General features: G+C 53.0%; 1 protein-coding gene across 6 annotated transcripts in view; it reads left to right on the forward strand.

Annotated features, from left to right (window-relative positions):
• The window catches only part of MPRIP (myosin phosphatase Rho interacting protein), a 148,070-nt gene that overhangs the window by 95,801 nt on the left and 34,735 nt on the right, over nucleotides 1–17,534 (forward strand). For 4 of the 6 annotated variants that reach the window (XM_032270298.1, XM_032270299.1, XM_032270303.1 and 1 more), the window contains exons 7-13: nucleotides 21–180; nucleotides 4,768–4,906; nucleotides 5,687–5,800; nucleotides 7,855–7,911; nucleotides 9,148–9,216; nucleotides 11,785–11,874; nucleotides 15,820–15,929. In XM_032270298.1, the coding sequence (XP_032126189.1) occupies nucleotides 21–180; nucleotides 4,768–4,906; nucleotides 5,687–5,800; nucleotides 7,855–7,911; nucleotides 9,148–9,216; nucleotides 11,785–11,874; nucleotides 15,820–15,929 (739 nt within the window). Of the gene's footprint in view, nucleotides 1–20; nucleotides 535–4,767; nucleotides 4,907–5,686; nucleotides 5,801–7,854; nucleotides 7,912–9,147; nucleotides 9,217–11,784; nucleotides 11,875–15,819; nucleotides 15,930–17,534 lie in introns of all 6 variants that reach the window. The other 2 variants (XM_032270300.1, XM_032270301.1) reach the window with 2 other exon arrangements.

Below are 17,534 nucleotides of genomic sequence, written 5' to 3' on the forward strand. Positions count from 1 at the left end.
CCTCCCACTGTCTCTTCCAGAGGAGAGCGCCATGAGTAGCGACCACATGGACTGTGGCCGCAAAGTCCGGGTGGAGAGCGGCTACTTCTCCCTGGAGAAGACCAAACAGGACTTGAAGGCTGAGGAGCAGCAGCTGCCCCTGCCGCTCTCCCCTCCCAGCCCCAGCACCCCCAATCACAGGTACAGTTGCCCCGAGTCACCCTCCCGGGAGCTCGGTGGTCCCCTTCCTTCCCCAGGTCCTCAACTCTCCCACCGAATGGTCTACAGCATCTCTCTCGGCTCCCTGGATGTGGCCAGCCAGCCACCTGCCTACGTGGACTCTGGCAGCGCTGGGGGGCGGGGGACAGAGAGACTGGGGAGCACCTTTGCCTTTAAAGCCAGCAGGCAATATGCCACCCTGGCCGACGTTCCTAAGGCCATCAGGATCAGCCACCGAGAAGCCTTCCAGGTGGAGAGAAGGCGGCTGGAGCGTAGAACTCGGGCCCGGAGCCCTGGCAGGGAGGAGGTGGCCCGTCTGTTTGGCAACGAGCGGAGGTAAGGAGCAGGTTAGGGCTGAACAGTCAGATCCACATGCATGCACTCCCACCCATGCACACACACTCACACTCTCTTTCTCTCACATACAGTCCCCAAGCCTCCCTTGGGGGAGCATACTTTCCGTTCAGAGTGAAGGGGGATTTTCCCTCTGGGCCCAAAACTCAGCTCTTGTAGCCAAAATGCAGAATTTCTGAGCATCAGAGATCAAAGCTAAGAATAGCAGTTTTCATATCCGTGCCTCCTAGGACTGGGACCTTAAGGTTTCCTGGTGATTCCTGGCTGCCTGGTCCTTGTGGGGCCGGATCTTTTCCTCCTGGGCCATTTCTATTCGCTTAAGCGGCATGGAGGCAGGGAGACCCTAGAGCTACACGTGGTGATAGAGGCACTCCTCACCCTGGCAGTTCCAGGGTGGGCAAAGGGCATTGAGAGAGATTCAGGGGCAGACAGTCATGCCCAGGAAGGTGGGGGGCGGGCAGCACAGGTTCCTCTCTCAAGGACATGCTCCGTGGGTAGCCACAGCCCCAGGAACCCTGAGGAAGCCTGTGAAGCAGCCAAGCACCCAGTAGCATTGCTTTTGCCCTCCAAGGGAGCATTGCTTTTGGCCCTCTAAGACTTTGGCTGGAAAGAAACAGTTTGGACAGCTGGGCTTAGGGCAGGGGCCAAGGGACACAGGTGCAGAACTTGACTGCTGCCTAAGAAGAGGGAGGGGCCATGCCCTGCCCTCCCTGCCCTCCCTGCCCTGCCCTGCCCTGCCCTTGTATGCCAGAGTTTCCTAGAGAACTAGAAAAGAGCTGGATGCCATCTGAGGCCTCCAAGCCCAGATCCAGACCCAAGTGCCCAAGCATGCCTTCGATCAGGCTTGCACCTCTACGTCTGTAAACTGAGGCTTTGCCTTGACAGCAGGGGTCCTTAGCCCAGTTTATGGATAGACTTACGGACTTCTGAAGGTCCACGATGACCTGCCTCCTTAACAAAACAGTTCCACAGTATATATGGGCACTCTTCTGGGAAGAAAACCCATAGTTTTCATTAGTTTCCCAAGGTTCACTGTCCAGAAAAGAGGTTCAACGCATAGTTCTGGAAGTCTTCTCAGAGCATCCTCACTTCCCCAATGACAGCCTGGAGCTCAGAGTTAGAGACACTACTGAGAAGGACAGATGAAGGCAGCCATGGGTGCCCATGCCTCAAAGGGCAGGTGGAGGGAAGTGTTTTTACCTCCTGTGCCCTTTTCTTCTGAACACCCACATTGGCTGACAGCCCACCCACTCTTCTAAATGTCCCAGATGAAAAGGACCTGTGAGCCTGCAGGTTAGTCTCCAGGATAAGGAAGCATCTCCCAGAGAGATATTGCTCTTGAGAGGAAAATGACACATTGACTTCCTAGAGAAAGAAAGGGCATCCAAGTGGTTCCCAGCCCCTGCCTGGTGCCCCAGGGTGCTCTGCTAAGCACTTCACTGCCTTAACGCTTCATAGTAGCCTGATGAGGACCTGTTACTACCGCCCCCCATTGTAGACGTGAAAACTGAGGTTCAGGAGTGGTGACTTCTCACAGTGGATAGCTGGTGCAGATCCCAGTGGGGACTTAGCCAGGAAGTCCCTGCTCCCATCCTGTGACCCACGACTGATGCCAAGGGTGCCCTTTTAAGCAATTAAAATATATAAGTAAAGGGTTTTGCTAGAGAGAGGAGGAGGCCAGTGGGTTGGCAGGGGAGGCTTCACGCTGGCTGGCAAGCAGGCTGTGTGTCGTGGCTTCAGAGCAGGATCAGCTATTTCCTGGTTTAGCGCCAGACCACAGAATTAGCATTCAGCACACCTGCTTGGCTTGGCTGCTTCTCAGAGGGACTCCTTTTGTACTTGTTCTAGTCTTCTGGCCTGGGATAGGTGCAGCCTCTGGGGCTTTGTACTCTGCATGCACTGCCACATGGGGACAGGTTTTCACCCAGTGATGGCCCTGCCAGTTCTGCATACTAATACTGCAGCATCCCTTTCTCCTGACCCTGTTGACATCTGATTGGCTACCATCGCTTTCCGAGGCCTGCTCACTGGATCCCTAGTAGCTTACCCTGTGCTTAATGGATTCCTGTCCCCTAGTTGATTAGAACAGAATCTCCAAATTGGCAAGAGATTGTCCACAGCTGCCTCGAATGGCAGCCACAACAGGTGTGCCCAGGAGCCAGACTGCTGGGACCATAGGGTTGGTTTTTTGACAAGCCACAGTCATCTAGGCAGGCCTGTCTGAACCTGACCAGCAGTGGGCTTCTATGTGTCTGCTCCTCAGACTTCCAGAGTGTTTCTTGGATAATGAGTCACCTCTGGCTGCCAAGTGGGGGAAGCTGTGGTCCTGGTTGACCTGCTGGTGACTGGCAGCAAGGCTAGCTCCCCATGCAACCCTAACCCCCCTGCCCTCAGCACAGGGTTTCGTGCCCGAGGAACCCGGGAACTATAGGGTGCAGGCCCAGTTTTCTGTGCTGACCAGTAAGGTGCTTGCTGTCCCACCTGCAATGGTTCCAGGGCATCAGTTAGTAACTTTGCACCTACCCCAGTAGATCAAGGCAACCATTGCTCGAGCCTGTGGTCTTACAGGATCACCAGACCCCCATGCAAAGCAACTGTAGCAAGTGCCTTCCGTCTTCTGTGACTCCTCTCTCTGGATCCCCACAGTACCATGACATGCGACTCGCATGGAATTCAAGCCCAGCAGCCCCTCACTGCTTTCCTGGGGCTTTCTAGGCCCCAGTGCTGGGCAGAGGAGCCCTCATGCTGGAAGTGATGGCACTGAGGCCCATTGGTAGGACTTGAATCTCACCCAGATCCTACCACAATGGCTCAAGTGTGGTGGATGCCCGGCCTGCACTTACCCAAGCTTTCCCTGGGAGCCCAGGAATTCCAGCAGCCTCCTTAGCTTCCTGCTCTCACGATGCCACAGCCTCTCCTGCTCCCCCATCCCAGCGCCTGCCTCCACTGCGGGTTCTGGCAGGCTGGCCTGGCACAAGCTTCTTTCCTGAGGAAGACGCTTTATGTGGAAATGGCAGGGAGAAAGTGGAGCCTGGGGCCCTCAGAGTGCAGCCCTGGGCCCTCCTTGCTTCGTGGTGAAGACACCTTAGAGAGTTGGTTTTCAGTTTTCCCTCACCCTCCCTGAGAAGCAGCTGGCCTCTTGGGAGAGGTGGGGTCTCAGGATTTGATCTCATTGCCTCTCTTCTTCCTTGTGGAGATAATTAGGCTTCCTGGCTTGGGAGCCCTTCACCCACTTCCCCTCAGTTCTTATCCTCTTGTCCAGACCAACAGTGATACCTCCTCTGCCAGGTAACTTAGGTGTCCCTGGGAAAACAGGCCCCAGCCCCGTGAGAAGGGGGCCTCCCTCCTGACACGGTGATGGCCAAGCCCCCCAGGTGAGCAGTCCCCGTGAGCTGAGCCTCAGCTGGCATGACCCCCACCTCTGACCCCACCAGGGCGACTCCTTGCCACTGGTGGACAATCATGGTCTCTCTCCCTCTTCAGTGATTACCTTGGGTTTTTGCTTCTTTAATTCTTTGGGTAATTTTGATTCACCATTATTTGATTTGAAAAAGCAGTGCTTTTCCGTGTATTCATTTCCCAGCCTTGTTTTCTTTCAGGTCTTGCCTCTGCGCTCTCCTGCTGTGCCGCTGGGTGGCGCTGCACCTCCTCCACCCGCTTCGCCCCATCTCAGCTCCGTCTCCGGCGGTAGACAGCCTGAGGAGGCCGCCAGCCCTCTCACATGAAATCACCTGCTTTGTTTTTGTTTTAATTTGGTCTTTGATTCCTTTTACTGTTGGCAGAAACAATGTTAATTCTAGGGCCTCTTTCTTGCTAAATTTTGGGGTGGGGGCTGCACTGTGATCCATGAGGGATGCAATGAGAATGGAGGCCGCCCTCGGAGGTGGTGGTTGCCTGCCTTTTGATCATGTCTGTGGCTCAGGAGAGGCTGCTGGGTGCCAAGCTGTGTGAATGCTGAGTGGGTCAACACCACAGAGCCTGTGGGGCCTCCAGCGTGAGGGCAGAGAGCAGGGGCGAGCACAGGCCTGGTGGGAGGGAGGGCCATGGAGGGACACAGGTAGAGCTCAGGTTGGCTGAGCACATGTGTAGACAACCTCTGTGCTGTGCAAACCTCAGGGAAATCAGGCCTAGGCCAGGCCGAGCATGGGAGGAGTCAGCTACAGGAGCCTCTTCTCCCCTTACTGCCACCTCAGGGCCTCGTGTCATCTCTTGCAGGAGGTCCCAGGTGATTGAAAAGTTTGAGGCCCTGGACATTGAGAAGGCAGAGCACATGGAGACCAATGCAGTGGGGCCCTCGCCATCCAGCGACACGCGCCAGGGCCGCAGCGAGAAGAGGGCGTTCCCTAGAAAGCGGGTGAGCTCCTGGGGGGCGGCTCGGGTTCGGATCAGCATGCAGCCCATGTGCCAAGTCCCCTCCACACATGCCTAGGATGCACTGCTGCCAGGCTTCTGCTCTCTGACCGCCTCCTCCGCATAGTGACCACCTCCTGTGCAGGCCTGTCGCCTGCAGCTTCGTATCAGAGCCTTCTCCGTCTCTGCTAAAGGATATTCTCGCACGTTTTAGATCCCAAATTTAATTAGAGTCACTCTCTTCCTCTCCGAGGCAGCCCGGAAACAAGGCTCAGTGTCACACCTTCTTAACTCTTTCTTTCAGTACAGCTGCACCCCTCGTTTCTCCACTCAGCCCAAGGTAGACTCGGCTTCTGAAATCCTCCTGGGCACCTGCCTGCTGCTTTTGTGGCCGGCCAAGTCCAAGCTCATCTTCTCCTGGCTTCTCTCTTGTTCACAAGGTGCCTAGTGCCCACTGCCTGGCCCATAGCCTGCCACCTGCTGCCACAGATCCCAGGTCTCTTCCTTCTGTGACCCAGAGAAGCTGGAGGATGGGGTGGGACCAGGAAAGTGATGGTGACCAAGTATCCAAAAAGAAAAAGGCTGCTCTATCAACCAGGGCATCTCACGACGCGGGTCCTGTTCTGGCCCTGCTGCAGACTTGCTGTGGGGACCTAGGCAAATCACTGCCCCTCGCCAGGAGCAAGGGCCTGGTGGCCCTTGGAGGTGTGGACAGCACCAGCTTGTCCCTCACCTGCCTGTGTTGCCCTGGGCTGCACTGACTGGCGGCTGCTCTCTGCCACAGGACTTCACCAACGAAGCCCCCCCAGCTCCTCTCCCAGACGCCTCGGCTTCCCCCCTGTCTCCACACCGAAGAGCCAAGTCACTGGACAGGAGGTCCACGGAGCCCTCCGTGACGGTGAGCCCAGGCGCTGTGTCCTCCGGAGGCCGTGCTCCTTTGCTTCTGGTCACTCTGAGGCGCTGTCTGTTTCTGTCTATGCATCCACGCCAGCTGTCCCTCTGTGCACAGGCCCTCGTGTCTGTGAGCACCCCCACCCACCGACCCATAGGCCGTCGACCGCAGATTCTGTGTTTCTTCCCTTTTCTGGTCCTAGCAGAACCAAGGGCTCCATGGCATCCTGTGCTCCGGGAGGAAGCCCTGTGGAGGAGGCCACCTCGGCCAGGCAGACTCCTGACTATAGGAGGCAGGGCTGCGGCAGGGACCCTCTGCTCCTCTGGCTTTGGGCATTTGATTTTGTGGCACTTCGGAGTCAGGAGCCATGTCTTGCTGGAGCTTGTCTTCTTCTCCGCTTCATGCTTCAAGTGGAAGAGCAGGCCTTGCCCTGGGTCCTCCAAAGGCCTCAGAGCTATGACAGCAGGGGTGCGGCAGGGAGTGGTCAGGGTACTGGAGCAAGGCCACCTCAGCATGCTATCTTCAGCCTCCATGGGAGCCTGGAGCCTGCTCACTGCCTTTTGTCTCCTCCTTACTGCCTGCAAAGCAGCTCAATAAGGGTCTCCGGCCTGCCTCAGGGATTGAGGGCTGTCAACCACTGATTGATGTGTAATGTGGAGTGTGAGGAGGAGTAAGGTTTGGGTTTCTCCTTCAGTCTAGGTTTTGCTTCAGGTAACCTGAACAAAACCAGTTGGTTCTCCGTCAGCTTAGCTGGGAGCTCCTGTCCCCAGCAGCCAGCAGAGAGCACCAGTAGGGAGCCCACCTGCATAGGCCTTGCCATCAGGGGTTGGAATGCAGGTATGGCTTCAATGACACAACCACGATATGGACGTTAATAAGTTTTTGTTAAAGATCCACAGGCTAGGCAGGCTGTCAGAGGGGGCAGGTGGCAGGCCCACGCCTCAGGTCTTGTGCCGAAATGGCAACTACAAGTATGTAGGAGAGGACCTCCCTATTTAGGGGTCGCTTGGGTTAGGGTGTCCTAATTTCACAGTGTTGCTTTTGATTGGGTGCCTCAAATAACTCGGGCAGCAAGGAAGTTGCACACCTTGGCAGAATGTTGGGATTGAAACAGGGCTCTGTAGAAGGACTTCTTATCTGTGTTAGCCTTGGCCAGACCTAGGCAGCAGCCACCTGTGGTTCCTCCCTCACTCCTCAGAGACAGGGTTCTGAGCAGAGGCTCCCAGAACGCTCTGTCCTGGTAGTTGTCCTGACAATTCTTGCCTGTTCTCACTTAGTCTCACTCCTTGGAATAATACAAAAAGACATCAAAGCTGGTTTCTGATCAGATGGCTGTAGAAAAGTGGAGAGCACCGGGGACAAGAGGTGGGGTGACCCGTGTCTCTGTGGGGCCCAGCCAGGTGGGCTGCAGGTGGCACTGCTCTCTCAGGCTACTCTTCAGGTTCCAGGTGTGTCTGGGCAGCACAGGTGGAGGAAGGACAGAGCCCTGTGCCTGAGCGCTGCCCCGCTGTCTGCTGTCCTGCTCTTTGACCTGTGGGGAATACAGGTCAAGCCTGCTCCTGGTGGACAAATGGCCTGAGGGTCTCAGCGGGGCTGCAGCTGCTTCCTCAAACCACACATCTCTGTTTCCCAGGCTTCCTGTGGCTTCTGCAAGAACTTTTGAATCAATTCTTTCAGTCTTCCCTGCAGATGTTTCCCTTCAAATAAAGTGCTCTGTGACTCTTCATCTGGGCTCGTTTTCTGCCCCCCAGATAGGCCCTGTGCTGTGAGCCCTGTACAGGCCGGAGCCCACACTGTTCACAGGTCAATGAGACCATACCTTCTCTCCTGCCAGCCTGCCAAGCCCACCATCTCCTTCTTGAAGGTTGCGCGTGCCTATAGAAGGCGGGTTGTGGGCAGTACCCACCAGGGTAAGGGGGCTACACAGGCTTGTCTGGCAGGTGGAGAAACCCCTTTCCTGGTACCCGCCTCATCTGGACAGAAATACCGGCCCCGTCAAACACCTATGACACTATAGGAGTCTCCTCTGAGCTGTTTTTTTTTCTCCCTTTCTCACTCAGCCCGACCTGCTGAATTTCAAGAAAGGCTGGCTGACTAAGCAGTATGAGGATGGCCAGGTGAGTGTGCAGGGTTGCCGTGGCCCCTGGGGAGTCTTGGGGCAGGGTGAGGGTGAACTGACCTTGTCCCCAGCCAGTCTGCGAGTGCTGGCTCCATGCCTGCCTCCTGCATGCATGCCCCTTGTCTTACAGACCAGGGCTGTGGCTGAAATTCCCATCCGCTCCTAGAAGTGCAGGCACACAGCCTCCATTTCTGCAGTAGAGGGTGCTCTGAGGGGCGCTCAGTCGGCCTGTCTGCTGACAACAAGGGGTCTTGGCCTCAGGCCTTAGGGATGCCTTATAACACTAGCCCCCACCTGGTGATCTTTCCTAAACGTTCTTTAGGGGCCTGGCTTCCCCAGGGAAAAAGAAAGCCTCTGGCTGTGGGGTTGGCTCGTGTTTCCATGCAAGCTAACCAAGTAGACGGCAGCCTAGCACTGCAAGGACTCTCATGCGTGAGACCCCTCAGCTGCAGTGGCAGTGTTAGCCCTGGAAGGAGCAAACATGGTACATTCTTGCCATCAGACTCAAGCAGGAAGAGCCATCTGAGGCTGGACCTGCCAGCCCACCTTGACCCTGTGCCTTGGGCTGGAAGGCCAGGGCTCCCAAGGAGGCATGAAGAGGAGCCTGCTGGGTCCTTACCTAAGAGGCCTTGACGCCCAGCCCATCCGCCCTCCCTTCCTGCTTCCTGAGCTGCTATGGCAAGACATCCTCTTTCTCTCCCCTCCATGTCAAATGCCCTTGGCCTGGCCTGAAGACTCAAGTTCCCCTCCTTACTCCTCACAGTGAAGACTTGGTCTCTAGCTGGTTAGTTACCCCTGTTGGTTAGGGGCCACATGGCCATGGCTTGCAGGCTGCCACCTGCAGGTGGAGATGCCATTTCACAGCCACCTTTCTGTTCCGATGGGCCCAGCCTGTTGTCTGCAGCCTCTGTAGTTATTGAGGACTGCACGGCCTGGCCACCAGCCACACCACTGGTTGTAGAGTCCACAGCCGAGGCCTCTTCAGCTGTCTGTGCTGCCTCTTCACTGGAGGGTCGCAGCTTAGCGAGCGTCCTGAGGACGTGAGTGCATGGCTGCCTGCGGGTCCCAGCACAGTCCCCTGTGTGCTGTCAAGGGAGGGGGTCAGCCTGTCCCCTGCTTTCCCTGTGCTCTGGGAGGGCCCCACAGGCTCTGGCTGGCTGCGCATTGCCGTGGAGTGGCTGGCATACTGTATGGGAGTTGGTAGTCGAGTCTTTTTTCTTTTCTTCCCCTTCAGTGGAAGAAACACTGGTTTGTCCTGGCTGATCAAAGCCTGAGATACTACAGGGATTCAGTGGCTGAGGAGGTGAGTGTCAGGGCTTTGCCTCTGCTGTGGAGATAGCTGGAGGGGTCCAGGTGTCATCTGGGGCTGGAAGATCTGCTTCCCCTAGGCTAATGTCTTCACTTCTGAGGACAGTGCCCTTCAGTGGTGTTCCCTTGCCAAAGGTGTGTCCATATTGCCCTCTTAGGTTTCCCAGTCCCAACTTGGTGGGAAGGTGAGCACAAGACCAGCCTTTGTCCTTGTGACCATTTTCCTGGCTATGATGCCAGATTTCATCAAGGCACCTGAATTAAGTGCCTACATGCAGTGGATTTGGGCAGCTTTTATTTTCTCTGTTCTTTGAAAAGCACTGAAATTTGAAAACTCAGGATAAACAGTTTTGTTTTTTCCACAAAGAGATTTCATGGTAAATGGAGTTGGAAGAATTTAGCTAAATCTTGTCCCCTGCCTTCTGGACAAGGACAAGATATGATAGATGAACTTTGTTGGGCCCCTTGACAGTCCTGATTCTGTGGTCAAAGAACTAGAAGGGGCTTTTTTTTTTCACCTACAAATGAAATAATCTCTTCTAAACATTTTGACAAGCCTCTTCCGCCATTTCCCCAGTAGTTCTACTCCAGGAATCCCTCAGATATACTCCCACATACTCAGGTTAGTCATTTCCACACATTTGCAATAGCCAGAAGATTGGAAAGAGGCTAAATACCCATCGTTAAGAGCTAGAGTATGAAATACTCTGAGCTGGTCTTTTACAGACTAAAGGCGGTAGTGATAAAAAGTAGGGGTAGGAGGGTGTGGGCAGCGGGCCTCTGGTGGTGTTCAACACTGGGGAAGTAAGGAGCCTGTGTGTTTGGCTGTGTGTGCACAGAACAGCACTTCCAACTGTGGTCTGTAGACCTCTGGGGGTCCCAGAGGCCCTTTCAGGAAAGCAGTGATGGTTAAAATGATTTATAATATTAAGATATCATTGACCTTTTTTTTATGTGCGGCCATCTGCACTGATGGTGTAAAAGCAATGGGAGGCAAAGCCACTAGCACTTGGCACAGCCCTAGTTGTAGCAACAGGCTAGACCAGTGGTCACTGGATTCTTCACTGCCTTACATTTTAAATAATGGTTTTAAAGTAAATAAAGGTCCTTGAAGGACCAGTAGAAGTTACTAATTTTATGAAGTCTCAATCTTTAAATGGCCATCTTTTTAATATTCTGTGATTTGAAATGAGAAGCATCACCTAGTTGCATGCTGGAGTATGAAAGGACTCATGTGATTGAGTTGCCAGCTGAACTAGCAGTTTCTCTGTGGAGCACCATGTTTACTTGACAAACAACTGATAGGCAAAACTGTCGTCATTCATTTTGGGTGTTTGGCATATTTTTTCTGAAAATGAACCAAGTTAGCTCATTCCTCTAAGGAAAACAACTGACAGAGTTTGTTGCCAGTGATATAATTTGAGCTTCCAAGCAAAAATTAGAACTTGAGAAAATTGTATTCGCCATTACCAACTTCCCTTTACTTACATTCTTCTGATGCAATAGATGGTTGTATTAGCAAAGATGATATTTTAATCTTATATAATGAAATGCGTAGATATTTGCTACATGTAGCTACGCATATTTCCCATGTGACCAATACCTAATGTTACAAAAGCATGCATGGGTTTTAATGTAACACAGTACAAAGAGTTCATGATTTCAATACCACATGGTAGTTAACCTTTAAGAGCCTACTACTTATCAAAGAACAGCCACAACTATCTGAAAAAGCTATTAAAATACTTACTTTATTGTCCAGGCGCGGTGGCTCACACCTGTAATCTCAGCACTTTGGAGGCTGAGTCAGGCGGATCACCTGAGGTCAGGAGTTTGAGACCAGCCTAGCCAATATGATGAAACCCTGTCTCTACTAAAAATACAAAAATTAGCCAGGCATGGTGGTGGTCATCTGTTGTCCCAGCCACTCAGGAGACTGAGGCAAGAGAATAGCTTGAATCCAGGAGACAGAGGTTGCAGTGCTCCAAGATCATGTCACTGCACTCCAGCCTGAGCAACAGAGCAAGACTCCATCTAAAAAAAAATTGCCTTCTTTATTCACCAGATTGAATGCAGAAACGAGAATCCAGCTGTCCTTTCTAAAGACAGATGTTAGATTTGCAAAAATTAAAAGAAGTGTGACTCTTATCACTGATTGTTTAATTAAATTTTATCTTAAAATGAAATGAGGTTATTTTTCTCAAATGAATAAATATGTTTAAATTTTTCAGTTTTAATTTCTGACATGGTAAATATCATCCGTAGATGAAATCCACATAACAGAAACTCTTCCAGAGTCCTTAGTTTTTAGGAATGTGAAAGAATTCAACAGCAGCATGTTTGAGGACCACTGGTGTGAACTATCTTTGGCCAGATACAGAGACAAATGGTGGTGTGGTTGCACCCAGGGTGGTGTGGGTCGTGCAGTGGTAGGACAGACAGTATCCTCCCTTGTCAGTGTGTGTACTATTAAAAATAAAGTCAGTGCAGGAAATCGCTTATGGAAATTAGGCATTGACTCTACTTCCTAAAAATCTCAAGACCCTTTCATTTCTCTCTGCAGGCAGCCGACTTGGATGGGGAAATTGACTTGTCTACGTGTTACAATGTCACAGAGTATCCAGTTCAGAGAAACTATGGCTTCCAGATACATGTGAGCCCAGGGATGGAAGTGGGGCCACAGGCTTGACAGGCAGGGGCACGTGTTGGAGAGCCTGATGTCCGGCCTGGGGGCACTTCTGGGCAGGCCTGATGCAGCATGTGTGGTCAGCACTTAGTCTTAGCCTTGACACCTCTGTCCTGTGACACCTGACCCTCTTCCCCAGTTCATGATCTGAACAATACATTAGACATTAGTATCTTTTTTTCTGAAGACTGCTGAAAGGACTTTTGTTTCTGAAAATTCTTTTTTTTCTTTTGTTTTTTGTAATGCTGGAGTTGGGGCAGTTGGGAGGATGGTGGGGTATGGGGAATAAGAATGAAAATGTTAGTCAATTATTTATATTTGTTTATTACTCACTTATTCATGTGTTTGTTCATTCGTTTATTTAAAGTCTGTTTTTTCCCAAAATCTTGTGAGGTACTCAGATGAACAAGGCATTGCTTTGTTCTTTAAAAAAAAAAAAAAATCTTATTGGTAGGACAAAATGGTTCTTATTGGCTGTTTCTTCAAAATTATGTGGATCAAAGGCTGGCTGCAGTCAGCCAGACTCCAGGTTAAGGGCACAGTCCTCCATACTGTGTCACATCTGCCTCCACTTCTTCCCCCACCACTCCCCCAAGACAGGGTCTTGCTCTGCTGCCCAGGCTGGAATGTAGTGGCACAATCATGGCCCACTGCAGCCTTGAAATCCTAGACTCAAGTGATCCTCCTACCTCAGCCTCCAGAGTAGGTGGAACTGCAGGTGCATGCCACCATGCCCAGCTAATTATTATTTGTTTTAGGGAGACAGGGTTTCACCATGTTCCTAGGCTAGTTTTGAACCCCTGGGCTCCAGCAATCCACTTGTCTCGCCTTCCCAAAGTGCTGGGATTATAGGCATGAACCGCTATGCCCAGCCTTGTCCCCACTCTGACACCAGTTTTGAGTACAGAGGTTTCCAAAATCACCTTCAGGTTTGAGAATTCACTAGAATGACACAGAATTCAGGAAAGTGCTGTCTTTACAATGAGTTTTATTATAGAAAAAGTATACGAGCCAGAACCAGCCAAAGGAGAGCCGTGTGGAGTAGAATCTGGGACTGGGGGAGTCACAAATGCCAAAGTTTCTGCATCCTTGGGGACATGGTGCCCTCTTAGCCCTGATGCAGGGCAGTGCACAGAGCATCTCCAGGAAGCCCACTTGAGCCCCAGTGTTGAGCTTTAGGAGGCTCTGTAGCTGCTGTGGTTGACAGAGTTGTCCTAACCATTGAACTCCACCTGTAGCCCTTCCTATCGTGGTCGGCTGCTTTCACATGGTCCAAACCCCAACCCTCTAATGGCCTTCCTCTAATTTCCTGCTTCTAGCCAGGCGAGCCTCCACCCTGAGTTGGCTTGTCAGGATGCAGTGTCAAGTGGGGTCCCAGGGGACCACCATGATTAACAAAGACTCTAGTCATCCAGGAAATTCCAGGGTTTGGAAGTTACCTCCCAGGAACCAGGACAGAGGCCAGGCCTCTCTTTGGGTAAAGTTAGTTCATCACTCACAAGGGCTTTAAGAATAGGCGGAGAGTGTGATGGATCAAGAGCTGCCACCATGGGCTTGGGCCCTGGCCCTGGGACTTGGTTTCTCACACAAGGCTAGACTCTGATGGGCTCACCTGTAGCAGAGTCTTAACCTTAAAATTTTGGGGCCCAGAAACTCTGTTGTATTGCTATGTTGAGCTATTTGGGGCTGACTCAAATTGACCCAACTTAGAGAAGACTGCAGTATAGACCCGAAGGCCAGTGTGTTCATTTACTAGGAAAATCCTGGCCGCCAGCCCACTGGGCTGCTGGCTGTGGCTTCCTGTGTGCAGGCGTCAGTGAGAGGAGCTGAGTCACTGTTGGAGGCTGCACTTAACAGCGTGGCACTAGGGCCGGGCATGAACTGTCTGCCCTTAGCGGCCTGCACTGTCCAAGTTTTGAGGCCCCTCTGCCCTCATCTCCTGTGGGAGGGGTAAGGGAACACAGTGCCCAGTGAGCCTCCTCTCCTGCCATCCACCTCCCATCTTTATGAGCAGCTTTCTCCAGGCAGGGCACACCTGAAGTCTGAGAACTTGCCCCGCTCTCCTAGTGACAAATGAGGGCATCAGCCAGTCTCACCCACTGATCAACCCCCTCCTCACTTCACCCTGGTAGGGCTTACTTATCCTGATGACTTTCTGTGAACCCCAAGTACTGAGAGTTCTAAGGAAAGAGGAGGTGCTTCCGGTGTGAGGACTTCCTGGAGGAGGATCCCTTGAGGCTCAACAGGAAGGCTGAGTGTGGAAGCATGTCCCAGACTGGATTCCAGACCTGGTGGCACAGAGAACACAGAGCCAGTCTGGGACCAGAGTGCCGGGTTGAAGGTCAGGTTGGGGCTGGTCTTCAGTGCTTTTGGAGAGCACTGAAAGGTGTTGGAAGACGCCAGTCAATTGTCTGTTCATGATACATGACTGGCAGGATGTGCAGGTTGGTTAGAAAGGAGCCAGGCAGGCTGGCATGGTGAGGCTGGGCAAGAAAGGAAGGAGTGGCACCTGGGAGGAAGAAGTGAGGACAGGACCAGGACCCAGAGGATGGCAAGGCCCCACCCAGAAGCCAGCAGAAGCATGGGGATCCCCTGAAATTCTGGCAGTGATCCATTTGAGGCATGATGGGCTCTCAGAGAACATTAGGCAGCCGCTGGAAAAGAAAATTCAGCTGGAGAAAAGGGCTCTGTGTGGAGTTCTGAGGCCAGACTCCAACAACGCCCACACCTGGGCGTGGAGAAGGTGGGGCTCCCACCTGAGCTCATGAGGACATGAGAACTGATGGAGGACCAAGCTGAGCAGTGGCAGTGTCTTGATCGGGCATCTGGAGGGGCAGGTCAGGTCCCAGCTGTGTTTTGTGGCACATCAGGCTGGCACATGATCTGTTTTGGCCCCCAGCCAGGCTAGTAGCAGCCATCTGAAAACTGTCCCCATGAGTGCATCCTGCCATCAGCTTCCCTGCTGACCTGGCTGCTGAGTCTGCTTGTGAGCGGCTCTCAGTTCAGGGCTGCAGCCCTCACTTCTGTTGGGCAGGCGCCTATAGGTGCAGTAGCTGGCCTCCAGTTCCATGCAGACCACTTGGCCCTCCCCTTTACAAAGGTACCCAGGCAGGGCTGCTCAGGGGTCCAGTGGTCATGTCCATGTGCTCTTTGCTTCTTTGTCCTACCTGCTGCCCCATCCCCACCCAGAACAGTCTCTCCCACCCCACCGCCTTGGGCAAGTACCTAGGGCAAGCCCTAGACTCGGCCTCATCCAAGCAGGAGTCTAGGGCTTGTCCTAGGCTCTCCCCAACCCAGCCAGCCAGGCATTGTGCATACCCCCTTTGTTACTTCTGAGCTGCCCCGTTCTCTGCCATCACCTTAATTCTCATCATTTGGACAGCTACAGTAACCAACCAGCAGGTTTCCCTGCCTTTTCTCAGTGCCACCAAGACCCTGATACCCCTATCGTGCCCTGTGCCTGTGTGGGTGCAGACTGCAGGCGCCACTTCCCCCACCCAAGACACATGCCCTTCCCCATTCCCCACTCCACCCATGCTCAGCACATGCTGATTTTGCCCTTCCCTGAAGGCTGGGAACTCCTTAAAGAGAGGGGCCCAGTGTCCTCTGTCTGAACTGGGAAGGATGATGGTGCATAGTTGGTGCTCAGTAACCGCGAGCTGACCTTACTGAGAGAAGATACTGGATTTACCATTGTCACAGATATACATCCCTGCCACAGGTTTGTCTCCTGCTCATCAGCTCCCTCTTGTCCCAGTAGTGGGCACATGTGGCACTCCTAGAAGGGTCAGTCAGCCACAGCCTTTCTCCCTGTGGGACTTTGTACCCAAATGCAGGGAGCTCCTTTGGAGGTAGAGGGCAGCAGGCACCCCAGGGAACAGTCACTGAAGGTGCCTCATCTTTCCCATGTAGACAAAGGAGGGCGAGTTCACCCTATCGGCCATGACATCCGGGATCCGGCGGAACTGGATCCAGACCATCATGAAGCATGTGCACCCGACCACCGCCCCAGATGTGACCAGGTAGGATGGTGAAGATACTGGGGAGCCCCTCGTACCTCCTTTGGGCACCACCCCCACCAGGGCAGTGTCAGACTCGAGTCTTAAGTCTGAGGCCTGAGCCCAGCGCATCCCAGCCGGCCGCCCTTTCCCTTCTGTGTCCCCTCTGTTGCTCAGGTGCCTGTCCCGAGCACATCAGAACAAACATTTCTGGCTCTTTTCCTCTTTTAAGCCTGGGTGATGTCATCTTGCAGGTAGCGTGTGTGCTGGTCATTAGAACTAGGCTTTGGTGGAGAATCTTCCATCTGTGTCCGCAGGTACCTGGCCAGGCGAGCCCCACCCCTGCAGTCAGTGCTCAGGCCTTGTGCTCTGCTGGTGTGAGGGTAGGCCCATGTGCAGCATCCATACACCACCTAGCGCTTCTTTTTCTTGTCTTGGTCTTCTTTTCACCTCACTCCTATGTCTGTTTGATTTCTGTGCAGTCAAGTTGAAAAAACCATCCTCTCCTATGTTAGCATTCTGTGGTTCCTGTGCCTCAGATTTTGCTTCGGGCCGCCTTCCTCTGGCCCTGAAAGTTAAAAACCTAGTTGTCGTTTTAAAAGAAAGTGGAGAATCAGAAGACCCAGACACGTCCAAAAAGAAAGAAACAAAGAAAAAGAGAAGATTCCAGTGTGAGAGCTGGTCCTATGAGGGCCAGACCTCAGCTTTCCCCACCTCAGGGCTTCAGAGCCTCCACACATCTGAGCACCTCTGGTGCCATTTCTCAGGTCATGTGATGTAGATTACACCACGAATGTGTTTCTTGTGCTGCGGGTTAGGCTGCTTGGGTGTGGTGATGTCTCAGCAGGGGCTGTCCATGGGACCCTTGACCCAAAGGTGCATTCTTTTTTTTGAGACAGAGTCTTGTTCTGTCCGCCAGGCTGGAGTGCAGTGGCGCGATCCCAGCTCACTGCAACCTCCGTGTCCCGGGTTCAAGCAATTCTGCCTCAGCCTCCCGAGTAACTGGGATTACAGGTGCCTGCCACCGTGCCGGCTAATTTTTGAATTTTTTAGTAGAGATGGGATTTCAGCATGTTGGCCAGGCTGGTCAAACTCCTGAACTCGTGATCTGCCCGCCTTGGCCTCCCAGAGTCCTAGGATTACAGGTGTGAGCCACCGTGCTCAGCCTAAAGGCACGTTCTTTATCCAAACCTTTGCCTCTTTTCTGCTGACTCCACACCTCTTTGCATAAGAAGGAAAGAACACCTAAATTGATTATTTTCTTTTTAGCCCTCTTTTCTGTATCTATCATTTGTTCATGACACTGTCTAGTAAGGCCAAGAGGCTGTGGCCAGGACAGGTTGCCCTCTGGCTTGTTGGCTAGTGGCAAGTCGTCTGCATGCACAGCCGGTGGGAGGCACCCAGGCTGCGCAGGCTCTCCTGCCCGCCAGGGGCTGCATCCTGTGGTGGTCTCAGCCACTGCCTCCATGGCTCTCCCATCAAGAGCAGACACTCAAGCTTGATAAGCTAAGCACTCTTTTCCAAGCACCTTTAGGAAGCCCCCAGAGCGAAGTGAGAAAGGCCCCAGTTCTCTGCCCAGGTGGTTGGCAGCAGACAGAGCTTCTTGCAGGGGTCCGGGAGGGGTAGTGG

Source organism: Sapajus apella, unplaced genomic scaffold (genome assembly GCF_009761245.1).
Source record: "Sapajus apella isolate SASKATOON/1434 unplaced genomic scaffold, GSC_monkey_1.0 scaffold208, whole genome shotgun sequence".
NCBI lineage: Eukaryota > Metazoa > Chordata > Mammalia > Primates > Cebidae > Sapajus > Sapajus apella.